The 12254-nt window shown below is 40.0% G+C and overlaps 1 protein-coding gene across 6 annotated transcripts in view; it reads left to right on the top strand.

Moving 5' to 3' along the window:
• The first annotated feature begins 1259 nt into the window (after nt 1-1259).
• gria4a (glutamate receptor, ionotropic, AMPA 4a) overlaps nt 1260-12254 on the top strand; it is a 91673-nt gene continuing 80678 nt past the window's right edge. For 5 of the 6 annotated variants that reach the window (XM_079679547.1, XM_079679549.1, XM_079679548.1 and 2 more), the window contains exons 1-2: nt 1396-1626; nt 4624-4782. In XM_079679547.1, coding sequence (XP_079535673.1) covers nt 1533-1626; nt 4624-4782 — 253 coding nt within the window. In that variant the 5' untranslated portion in view covers nt 1396-1532. Of the gene's footprint in view, nt 1627-4623; nt 4783-12254 lie in introns of all 6 variants that reach the window. The other variant, XM_079679551.1, reaches the window with a different exon arrangement.

Below are 12254 nucleotides of genomic sequence, written 5' to 3'. Positions count from 1 at the left end.
AGTTGTCTACAATAAGTTCAAAACAAAACTTTTAATTCAAGTTTAGGGCTATCCCTGAGGGTTATCTAGCTGGCTGGCTCCAAGTCCTCATTTAAAGTAAATGAGCATGCTGCCTGTGTAGGAACATGTACTGTGAAATGTAAGAACTTGCATTTTTCCAGGCTATTTGATTTACTCGTATGCTCAGCAGCAGACCGGGAAAACCCCTCAGAGTTGGGCAGACCGCATCTTTCACTGGGACAAGCCGTGAAGCATCCCTTTCGTTTTGCCATCTGGAAAAATGAAACTGTGCTCTCCACCGTGTAACTACGCGATCCCAGACCGTCTGTCAGTTTTACCGACCTGCTACCGGCAGGCTATATAAAACGACTGTGAGTGGGATATGGCTATAACATAATGCACTCTAACAGAATTTACTCCAGGCTATGATTCCTTTTCACCGTTTCATTTTCTTATGTTAAGGTACACACCACATTAATTCCAGCTTTCATACTATAGTCGCGGAGTGATCGCGCATGAATGTTTTTTTTCTCTTTCATTGCCCAGATGTTAATGCTCATGAGGTCGTGACGGTGAAAAAACCGATGATTTCAGCGGGATCCCGTGGCGTCTGCTTCCTGCAGCTGTAGGCGGCCTGAAGTTTCTTCTCTGTAAGCTGGCATTGGTGGGAAGCACCAAGTCTGGGTTGATCGCGGAGTGGCCCATTGCGTCAGGAATGGATGAATTGGCTTTGTAATGCAACTAATAAGAGCACCTTCTCAATCCTCAACCCTAACCCTGTGCTCCAGCAATCCAAACTGTCAAAGTACAACAGATTAACTATCTCCGTTTCCCATGTTCACTTACACACTTTCTCTGTTTTATTTCCTACTTGATGACGTTATTGCGCAAAATCATTTCTGTTTTCATGAAATATCTGGACGAGTGGTGATGGATAGGAGTCGTCTTAAGATTTCCACTGTCAAGCTTAGGGGACCACGAACACGTAGTGCTAAAACACACACGCACTTACGCAGATTTGTTTCCTCTTTTTTTTTTTACTGCTTTCCCTACATGAAACTCCATAAAGCCTTATCAATTGGCAGCAATAAGGCTCGGTGTTACAGCAAGTTAAGGACGGCAGACAGGGGAGGGAAAAGTGTTGGATAGAGAGGAGGGAAGAGGGAAGGAGGCTGAGTGGGTAAGAGAGAGAGAGAGAGAGAGACGGGGCGCGCATGTCCGGTTCTTCCATGCAGGCTGTTCTCCGAGCCAGTCATTCAAGCGAGTTTCCCCACTCTTCCTCTGCCTCCGTCTGTACATGTGCACCGGACACGCAACTCTCTCCTGAGCGGACACTGCGGGGGAAGCAAGGAACGAGCCCACCATGGAATAGGAATACTGCTGGACAAAACGGGGGAAAAACCTCTCTCTCATCTTTCTTCCTTTTCCCCCCTTTTTCTGACGCCCTTTTCTCTCTCTCTCGCTCACCTCTCCCCCGCGCTCTCCCTCTCGATGTCTCTCAACAGTTTCAAAAGGAATTGAAGGAAAGAAAAATGAGGATTATTATTTTGTCTTGGCACTTTCTCGGGGTGTATTCCGCCCTAATGGGGCTGGTGACGGGGGCTTTCCCCAGCTCAGTGCAGTTAGGTGAGTTGGAGGATTACTGAATTTACGCACGGGCACTCAGAGCTGACACACTACACTGAATGGGAGAGGATTTTAGCGGACAGCAGTCACCAGGGAACGGGGATGCACCGGGACGCTCCAACACACAAAATCAATGTAAAATGAGAAATGTGCGCATGAATGAAGGAACAAGAGCACATACTAGTATATAAAACATATTTACCTTCTGGTGCATCTTATCGTTCTTGTCTTTTATACAATACATTTTAGTTGTTAGGGGGGGATTGGTGTGTTATCTCTGCTGTGTGTTTTTAAAGGAACACTGTCACTCCATCTGTCTCTTTTTTGAATGTTTGTGTATTTTAAAGACTGTTCGGGGCTCATGAATGTTTTGGCAATCTTTGTACCCTTCTAGTCTTCTTCACTGTTTAGACACTGCGGTATTCTCTCTCTCTCTTTCTCTCTCTGTCTCTCTCTCTCTCTCTCTCTCTCTCTCTCTCTCTCTCTCTCTCTCTCTCTCTCTCTCTCTCTCTCTCTCTCTCTCTCTCTTTACCTCTACCTCTACCTATACCTCTCTGCCCTTTTCCAGTTACCCTCATGCCAGTGCAGAGGAAACCTGTCTTTTCAACCTGCCTTTTAGATCAGAGATAAAGTTAACTGATTCTTGATCATCGTTGGTTTGCTCAGTGCAATGGGACTCCACATGCATGGAGCTGTTCCTCTCTCTCTTGCACACACACTAACGCACGCACACTTAGTATAGGCATGTGTGTGATAATGAATGCACTGCATCACTCCTTGTGGGGGGCAGCTGGGAGGTCCTATAATGAGATTCAGCTCCTTGACTCCTTCTCCCTACAGCTGCCAATAAACTTAATACGCTAAATATTTTCAGCTTGGCACACACACACCTATTTGCACAGGTTTTCAAGCATGCATGTGCAAACGTACATAATGCAAATGCAGTCATACAAATGCACACATGCTGGATACTGTGCTGCAAACATGCATTTTAATAAATGTACAGCATGCGGCACACAGTTTTTGTACTGGAAAGCATACATGTATACACAGTATAAAACACATGTGATCGTACAGAAGCATACACATGCACTCTTTCCTTCTCTCCCACTGATCGTCCTCCTTAAGCACTATATACTCACATGATCATGCACTCGGCTCTCTCTTAAAGAGTCATTTGCATATCTCTGCATTGCACACAAGTATAATTTCAGTTGAAGCGCAGACAGTTTCTTTTTGCAAGTGTGTGTGTGTGAGAAAGAGACAGAGACTGACACAGACGAGAGCATTAGTCAGATTTCCTGCAGAAACTGCTGCATTTACGTGTCATGTTGGGAAATATTTATAAAGTCTTTATGCTTTTTACATGTATGTGTTTGAAAGTATGTGTTCCAAGGTAGAATTCTAATAAAAAAACAAATCATATTTTATATAGGCAAATTCACTTTAGATTTCTGATCATTCCCAGGAAAATCTAGATTAATCCTAGTGAATGATCCTTTGTATGCAAAAATGCATGAGTTATGTATCTCTTTGATGACTGATCTATTAAGGCACATAATAAGAAACGCAGATAAAGAATACATGAAGGTGATACAAACTTTTAGCATGAACGAGACACTGGAAGTTACACACACAAGTGATATTTTATGGGATGGTTGCTTTGTTCAATATGATCTGCCTTCCGTCATTTTTTTCCCACCCTCCCTTCCTCTCTCCACTTTCTGTTTATCCCAATGCGATGCCAAAGCTTCACAGTCTGCCATTGTAATCCAATTCAGTTGGGTTGAGTCTGATTCAGTTAAACTTAAGTCAAGTCAGTTTGTTTCCGCTCAGTTTAACCTACCATGTGGAGCAATGTAGAACTAATATATAGGATTAGTATCAAACAAATGTATATCAGTGAAACCCAAAGCAATATAACACAACATCATGTTCTATTTATGTGACACAAATGAGACACAGAAGATTACCCTTTTTCAAGAGACAAGCGTACATTTATAAATTGACAGTTTATCATTCCTTTCCCAAAATTGAAATTGTTTATACTGACTTTGACTTCACCTACAAATATTCCCAGCAATTTACGCTTTTAGCATTGCCGTGAATTTTTTGTCAATACATTGATTATGGCTTGGTTAAGGTTACCCTATCTTCCCCTAATGGCCTGACCTACAACACTTTTCCTCTCTGGGCAGGTCATGGTTAAGAGGTGTGGATTAAGTTACATGGTGACTTTGACAGTTGTCAATGGGAAGTATCTATATCAGTAGTATGTTTGATACATTTTCAGTGTATGTGAGTGGTTATTGGCATTCAATTAAAGTGTCAATATCAGTGGTTACTCTCAGGTAAGGGAACACATTTGAAAGGATCTCATGACATCTAAATTAATAGAAGAGTAAAAGTATTTTAAGCAGCTGAGGTAATATGCCTCTTCTCCTTCTTAACTTAACTCTTCTCTTTTAAATAATACCTTCGCTTTATTTCTTCTTATCATCTCTTCTCTCTAATTCTTAATATGTCAGATGGGCCCTATTAAGGGATACTCTCCATATTAAAGGGCGACTGACACATAGACCTCAATTTCCTCTTCCTCTCTTATTGAATGGCCCGTGCTCCTCCTTTATTTAGCCTACACCGTCTATTTCGACCCTACTCCTCTGTTTTCTTTTATGTCCTCTCCAACTCATTATCTCTTTGAATGTGCAGTGTCGGTATCCATCTTTGTGTTCATGTTTATGTTTGTGTGGGTGAGGATGTGCTAAAACACAAATTACCTTTTGTGACCAAGCTAACGAAGATCTTTGCATTCTTCTCTCTTCTATGTTTTTTCCTTCCCTCCCTATCTATCTTTCTTTTCCCACATTACTCTTCTTCTCGCTGTCTCTCACCCGCTCCCATCTGACCCCTCTCCCCCCTACAATGACTAATTTCCTTTTTCCCACCATCGTCCTTTTCCTCCTCTTTGCCCTGTACCCTTATCCCTCTCTCTAGGTGGGTTGTTCATTAGGAATACTGATCAGGAGTATACAGCGTTTCGACTAGCTATCTTCCTCCACAACACCAGCCCTAATGCTACGGAGGCTCCATTCAACCTGGTCCCGCATGTCGACAACATAGAGACGGCCAACAGCTTCGCCGTCACCAATGCATGTAAGTACATGAATATGTATCACTGAAAATGAGGCTTAAACTAAAAGCCTACACTATCTATGTTTCTAAATGTGTGTTGGGTTCAGATTGATTAATTAGCAACTCAAGTTGTTAAAGGATCAAACTGAACATTTATTGTTGTAGCCTTCTTTGGTGGACATCATGTGAAAACACACTTTTCTGCAACAGTTGCTATACAAATTGCAATTTTGAATAAATGCGTTTGAACCATTCTTATAAACACATTTCTCACTGCAAATGTATTTAGAGGCAATGTTAGTGGTGTATTTATCCCATATTCTGGCTGATACTGTTCTTTATATCATACCTCTGCTCCTTTATATATTATTACCGTCTTGGCAGTATCCATCCCATCTGCAAAAAGAGCAAATATTACCCATCGCTATTTTAGCTTATAGATATAACGTTAGTCTTGGAACTGCAGCAGACAGCGCTCAAAATGAGTAATTTGTGTTCAGAACAGTTGGTACTTTAGTCATCAATGATCTCTCGGTTCGGCGTGTGGTGCAGTGGGTTGAGCGTTGGTGTTCGGATCAGGGGAGCACAGGTTCAAACCCCACTGCAATCAGCATGTCGTTGTGTTCCTGGGCAAGACACTTCACCCCAAATTGCTCCTGTGGGGATTGTCCACAGGACTGAGTATGTAAGTCGCTTTGGATAAAAGTGTCTAACAAGTGACATGTAAGGTAATGTAATCTCTTGAAAGATTGACAGCTAGTCGTTCAGTGTACATTGCTGTTCTCTGGGAACCTAGATCTTTTATTCATACATCCTGTTGACCTGATATAATGTGCCAGACAGTAAGTGTTTTTTGTTAGCGTTGGTATTAACATTGGCCTCTCTGGTCCAGATTTTGCTGTGGGACCCCTGCAGGTTTCCACTTGGTGCCGCTCCGTCCTCTGCACAGCTTCATACCAAGATTATAGCAAGATCTTCATAAAGCTTATCAATGACATCAGGTTCCCTATTTATATTGAGTTCATATTCAAAATATTGGCATTAGCGGCTTTTGAATCAAGTTTTGACACCAAATGATTCGCCATTGTCTTATCTATCAATTCTATGAAATCAGTGAAATCCTGATACTCTGTAGGGTTGTGAGCAAACATTGGAATAGGTGTATGCCCGAGTGACTCCCGACTATCTCTTATATTAAGTGTTTGACTTTATCCCCTTTCTCTTGGGGCATGTCTTTTGCATATATCAGAGAAAGAATAGTATTAACCAAATGCTCGCCAGTTCACGTCGTCCTACACTTTTACGTTATTGTTTTCCCTCTCTTCACTACGCCGCAACATTTAGTTGCTGGACCACATTAGTGACACTGGTGTATGCCACACTCATCCTATTTCCTTTTAGATTGGTAGGTTTGTTTCGGGATCGTGACTGTTTCTCAGATGAGAAGAAATCTCTAAAAGATATTGGTTGTGTAATTTTCTTGCTTTGCCTTGGGTAAAGTAGTATTAGGTTTTTAGTTGTCTGTACTTTGACACAACACAAAGTTAAAAGTTATAGTAGTGGGACTGAGCTGTGTATGGATGTTATGTTGAGAACAGTTTATTCAATCAGTTCCCTTTCTTAAGGTGTTCAGACAGGGCAATGTTTTGTGCACTTCCCTTACAAGTTGAATGTCCCTCAGGGATATCATATCATATCCTCTCATTTACAATGCCCTTTTGTGCGTCAATCTTATTTTAGGCACGTTTTCAAGTGATTGTACTGTAATGTTTCATCTTCTCATGTTATTAAAACTTTAATAAATCAACCACTGCGGCCACTAACAAGGCAGGGTGAACTAAATCAATACAGGAATACAGAAGGGTCCTTTTGACGTAATATCATTGTATTTAAAAAATAATCCTTCGGTATTTTCTGTTTGTAAATGAAAGCTCACAAGCTGCTCCTAGTGAAAATCCCAAAGAAGTGGTTCTCAAAGTGCTTCAAAGTCGGAAGGAACGTGAATACAATCTAGCAATCAATATGTGTTGTGTTATGCCTGAGTAAAATACAATTTTATATTTTACATTCCTGGACGGTAATATTGTATTACATAGAATTAAAAATCAGTGTGTTTGTCTCCTGCCCCCTGTAACGTAGCCACACTTGAATGAACTGACTAGTTAACACTTACAGTGATTGGAAAATTAATAGACCATTTAATACCTCCCACCTACAATATGATCACATGCTGCATCTATTTCTGTTGACTCTTAAGTTGCTTGAGTGGGAAGCTACACATTGACTACTCATTAAGTAGGTTTGGTATAATGTAAAGGGAGGAGTATGACTGTATTAGTGATGAGCAAATGGTTATGCTCTGATAGGCACAATCAGTTTGAAATGTTCAAAACAATGTATGTATGTTCCAAAAAGCATGGCTAATAGATGTTTTACACTGAGCATCAGAAACCCTCCTTTCTATTTTTACCTTTACTAATTATGCTATATTCACTAAAAACAGTATTCATTAAACAACAATAACCTTTCAGAGGTTCAGTAACAACAAAGTTCACGATGTGCAGTCAAACATAAACCGAGGGAACCATAAATCCTGTATATGATCAATTATTTCTGAAGATTATTCATATAAAATCGGTTAAATCTTTTGTTAACTACTGTATGTTATGCTGTTTTACAGTAACACACAAACACACACACACACACACACACACACACACACACACACACACACACACACACACACACACACACACACACACACACACACACGCACACACACACACACACACACACACACACACACACACACACACACACACACACACACACACACACACACACACATACACACAAATAATATAATTAATCATTAAAAGTGTCCTTAAGCGATCGGGTATTTATTTCTTTCTGGTTCCACATATTCTTGTTAAAAGCACTTTGGATAACCAATGGACACCTCTGGCTGTCAGTGCTGTGACATCTTGATGCAGCGTGATAATCAGCCACTGGGGTTGATTACTCTTGCAGGCATTGGGGCTTGAGGGAGGATTGTTAGGGAAATGAAGCTCGTATTGGAGAACCCTCTGCTGTCTCTCTGCAGGCTTCACATAACAAGTGTAACCTCTTCCCGGTCTCTCTTTCTCTCTAACTTTTTCTCTTTCTCTGTCCCTCTCTACAACTCTTTCTTTTCCACTTGCCATCACACTTGTCAATCTCACTTCATTTGGCTCCCTGTCACTCTCCACCTTGAGTCCCCATCTTCCTCAGCTCCTCTATTCTTCATCATGTTTTTCCGTCTCTCCCCTCTCCACAGGCGTGGTGAATGGATCTCTAAATTAATCCCTGACTCTTGCTCGGGGTGGTGAGCAATGCTCAGAATTAGAATTGGGAATTCTGCCTCTGACCTTGGCTAGTTCCTCTTTATTCTATTATTCAGGAGGCCTGAACGGATCATAAAAATCCCTGGTCCCCATCGTTTTCCATATTCACAGAGGAATACAACCCAATGCCTTGTCCCAGGGTCACACATTCATATATCCTCTTTGGCTGTCAATCTCTCTTTGTTGTACCCTGCTTGCAAGCGTATACATTTGAGTCTGTGTCTTTTGTAGTATATATATGCTTATATCTGTGTTGGTGTGTGTTTGTGTCTGACGTTCTTCTCGATGTGTTGGCATCTGTGTTGTTGTGTGTGTCTCTGCCAGAGAAGCACACTATTCTCCTGGGCTCACCGATGCATCTCCATTCACTGGCTTCTAGAAAAACAATGTACATGGATTAGCATGACCAAAAGCTGCAGCGGATGTGTGTGTGTGTGTGTATGTGTATGTGTGTGTGTGTGTGTACGCATGAGTGGTGACATTTCTGTCAAACCCGAAGGCATGTGTGAAAACTTGTGTGTCACTGAGGTGCAAAGGATCATCCGCTGAGACAGAGCGTGATGAAGATAGACAGAAAGTGATAAGGTGAATTAGGGACGGAGGAGAAAGAAATGGAGAAGAAAGGATTTGTAACAAAGACGTGGTTATGCCAGCTTTGTGGTGCCAGAGCTTAAAAGGCTCAACGATGTGCCGCCATGGCTGAATATGATTCTTGATATGTGGGATGATAGTCCTTTTCTAATCAGTTTCATGTCCAACACTAAGACAAATGACATGATTTCAGACAGTACCTATTGTACAGCAGTTGTAATAATGATTATGATGTGTAGTGTGGTGTCTTGGTTTTGGTGGTTGATTATTGCAGTGATGCATAACCTCATTTGTCATCTAGAGTTAATATAGATTGCACTTATAGTGAATCATTCACAAATCAATACTGTTTATGTATTATTGACGGCTACAGATTGCATTTACATGCAGGCTGCACCTGATTATCTTTGCAGCCTGACTGATTTAAACGGTCAGTCAGAATCTCCTTGAGGTGTCAGTCTTGTTTTGTCCCTCCATTATCAATTAAGGACTCAATTAATTAATTCAGATATGTGGAAACGATAAGGCTTCTGAATTCGGAATGGTAGTTAGATCTGCACTCATTTCATCAATTACTGTATTTTCATTTATATTAAGGTGTAATGAAATATTTACACTTCACCTCAATGTAACCTTGCCTGGCATGTTGGTTACTGGGGTTACCAGGAGATACCTCGAGGGGATTTCTCAGCTAGCGCTTCTTGTGTCTCATGTTTTCATGTTTCTTATGCCCCTAAAGACTGTTCATATCAGAAGACAATATAAAGAAAGTTAATGAAAGACTCGGTTGTTGAATGACTGTAAACTCGACATTTGTAAGGGCAGTCGTTTTTCCTTTTTAGGTAAAAAGAACACACAAGTAAAGAGTAATGTGCAGCGTGCCAGTCTTTAATGAGAAAAGAACACCTACGGGTGAGCAGCTTATCACACGGCTAGGTTCTAAATAAATCAATGGCTTGACTCACAATATTCATTTGAAATTCATCGTATTGCTTCTGTCTAGAAAAAATGGTCTGTTCCACTGCGTACCATTGACTGCTGCGACGGCAACGTGACCTAACATGACGTCAACACTGATCAAAATGTTCTCTAATTGTCTGTTCACATTTACTTTTCAATTAACCAGTCTTTAAACACTGTAAAAGCACTTACCATGTTCCCTTTATTTACTTTCCTTCTGTCTTCTTCTGCAAATGTACAGTATGTGGTCTAGCGAGTCTTTTAAACTCTTTCCTTCTCTCTTGCTCTTTTTCGTTTCTTTACTGGGTACAGTTTAGAAATCATTAATCCAAAGTTTCGTGCTCTCTACAAATATAGAAATACATATTCAAAATGTTTTGTGATGTAGGAAAACTAATGTTCTTTTTGCCCATCTCTGACACTAGCCTTAGCAACGGTCTGCTTACAAAAAAGAGCAGACCTCAGAAATGTTAAATCAAAATTGAGTATTCAACTAATATGTGTAATAAAATACTATTAAAACATACCTGGATGTAACTCCTGATACATTAGTATATGGTGAGTCTACTTATAATATCAAATAGCTAATACATAAAGTGTTTACAAAGATAATGTGGGAATTAAAGCCAATATGGCCAGATCACAAACTCTGCATACAGTACAGTGTTTTGGTAGTGCTCTAAATGAGCAGATCTGATGCTATAAATTACATTTTAAATAATCTCATATACCATAGGAATGTAGGACTCCCATAAACCCCTTGCATCATATATCATTTGTAAGTGCTCTACCTAACACACCTTTTTGTTGCTTGTTACAACTGACCAATCACAGTTTAATAGCTCTCTGCTGATTTTAAGTGGCTTGTTTCCACCCTTTCTTAGCACCTGCTTATTAAAGACTTTAGCTGAGAACACACCCTTCAGTCTGTATTCCCCTGTTGACAAGAAAATGACAACATCATTGGTTTAGCTAGCTGAAAGGGTGTTTATTCAATAATGACCATTAGGACACACATGTATACCCACACACACTTTCAAAGAGTTCATCATCAGTGTTTCACATTCACTCTACATGTCCAGGCTTGGAGCTTTGATTAAATTGATTCTTGTCACACACAGCTACAACTCAGCACCACCCACCTACACACTCAAGTGCAAATACCATTTTTTATAGTCTCCCTCTCTCTGACACGAGTACACATTGATTTGCCACCCTGTCCGTATATATTCCCAACTTCCTCACATACAGCATTTCTCGTTGCCTTTTGCTTGCTCACTTCTTTCATTAAATGGCTCAGTCGTCTTGTAGATGATTTGAGAAGTTCAATAATGGCACTGTACCATCATCTTTATTGGTGATGTTTTGCACGGTTATATGTCTTCTTAATGGCCACACTGGGGAAAATAGAGTGAAATGATATCTGAAACCTTGGCAGGGCAAGGAGATTTATTTTTGCAGCAAGCCTTCGTTTATTCATGTTACTGGCAAACTGAAAGTCTGGCTGCCTCTCACTGCAACCTAAATGCTTTTCATGGCATTAAGACAAATTATATGGTTGAGTGTTAATTGGATGGGAATAATGGATTTCATTTAAACTCACATTTACAGGTGCCTTTAGTGGAGCAGTCATTTTTACAGTCACCAGTAGGCATTAACGCTGTCATTTAAATGCTTTTATATTCTTTTTCAGTCATTAGTTGAAGTTATTTTTTGGTACAGTTTTAATGAACAGTGGTAAGAACAACAACACATTTAGAGATGCATTGCAGCCTAGTATTTATTTGTTCTTGCAATGCGTTTATCACATACAGAGTTTGCATATATGTTTTTATTTCCAGACTAACAATTTGAAAAACACTAGTTTCACAAAGAAGGTTATTTAAATTTCCCCAGACATACATAGTTATGAGTTTGGTAACAATTGCTAAGACAGGAAAAAATAACATTTAGAAGGTATGGAGGAAAGAACAGCTGGAGTTCCTCTCTTGTAAATTACTTTTAGACTACAAATCTAAAACAGACATAGTTATTGCAAATATGATGTTCTTAGAATACATAAATACTAATAAAACATATGTTTGAAACATGATGAAGTAAAACATGCACAATCTGATTACGTATGGCTCTTAGGTATGTAAGGGAAGTCTATAGTCATATATATTTAAAGTAATTCATTGACATTTTATGTATACTTCAGCATCATTGGGGTCATGGCGATTGCAAACCTTTTCATTTTCTGATCCATTAATGATCAGATGCTGTATTTAGGAGTGTATATGTGTGTCTGTGTGTTTGTGTGTGTGCGCCTCCGTGCATGGTGGCTCCTATGGAGTGCTGAGTGCTCCCTAAAGAATCGCTCTGTTGCATCTTTTTATTCTAACATCAGCAGTAATGACCAAACAGCAAGCAATATTATTGGACCATGCAGCATGTCGCAGTGAATCCACTCATTTGCTCCGGGTAATTTGATTTCATTTAGTTGTACAATAAAACCGACTGTTTCTCATTGTGTCTCACTTCTTTCATTAAAAAGTCTATCGCCGTGGAATAAAACTG

This window comes from Notothenia rossii, assembly GCF_949606895.1.
Source record: "Notothenia rossii genome assembly, chromosome: 4".
NCBI lineage: Eukaryota > Metazoa > Chordata > Actinopteri > Perciformes > Nototheniidae > Notothenia > Notothenia rossii.
This window is presented reverse-complemented; position numbering and strand designations above follow the sequence as displayed.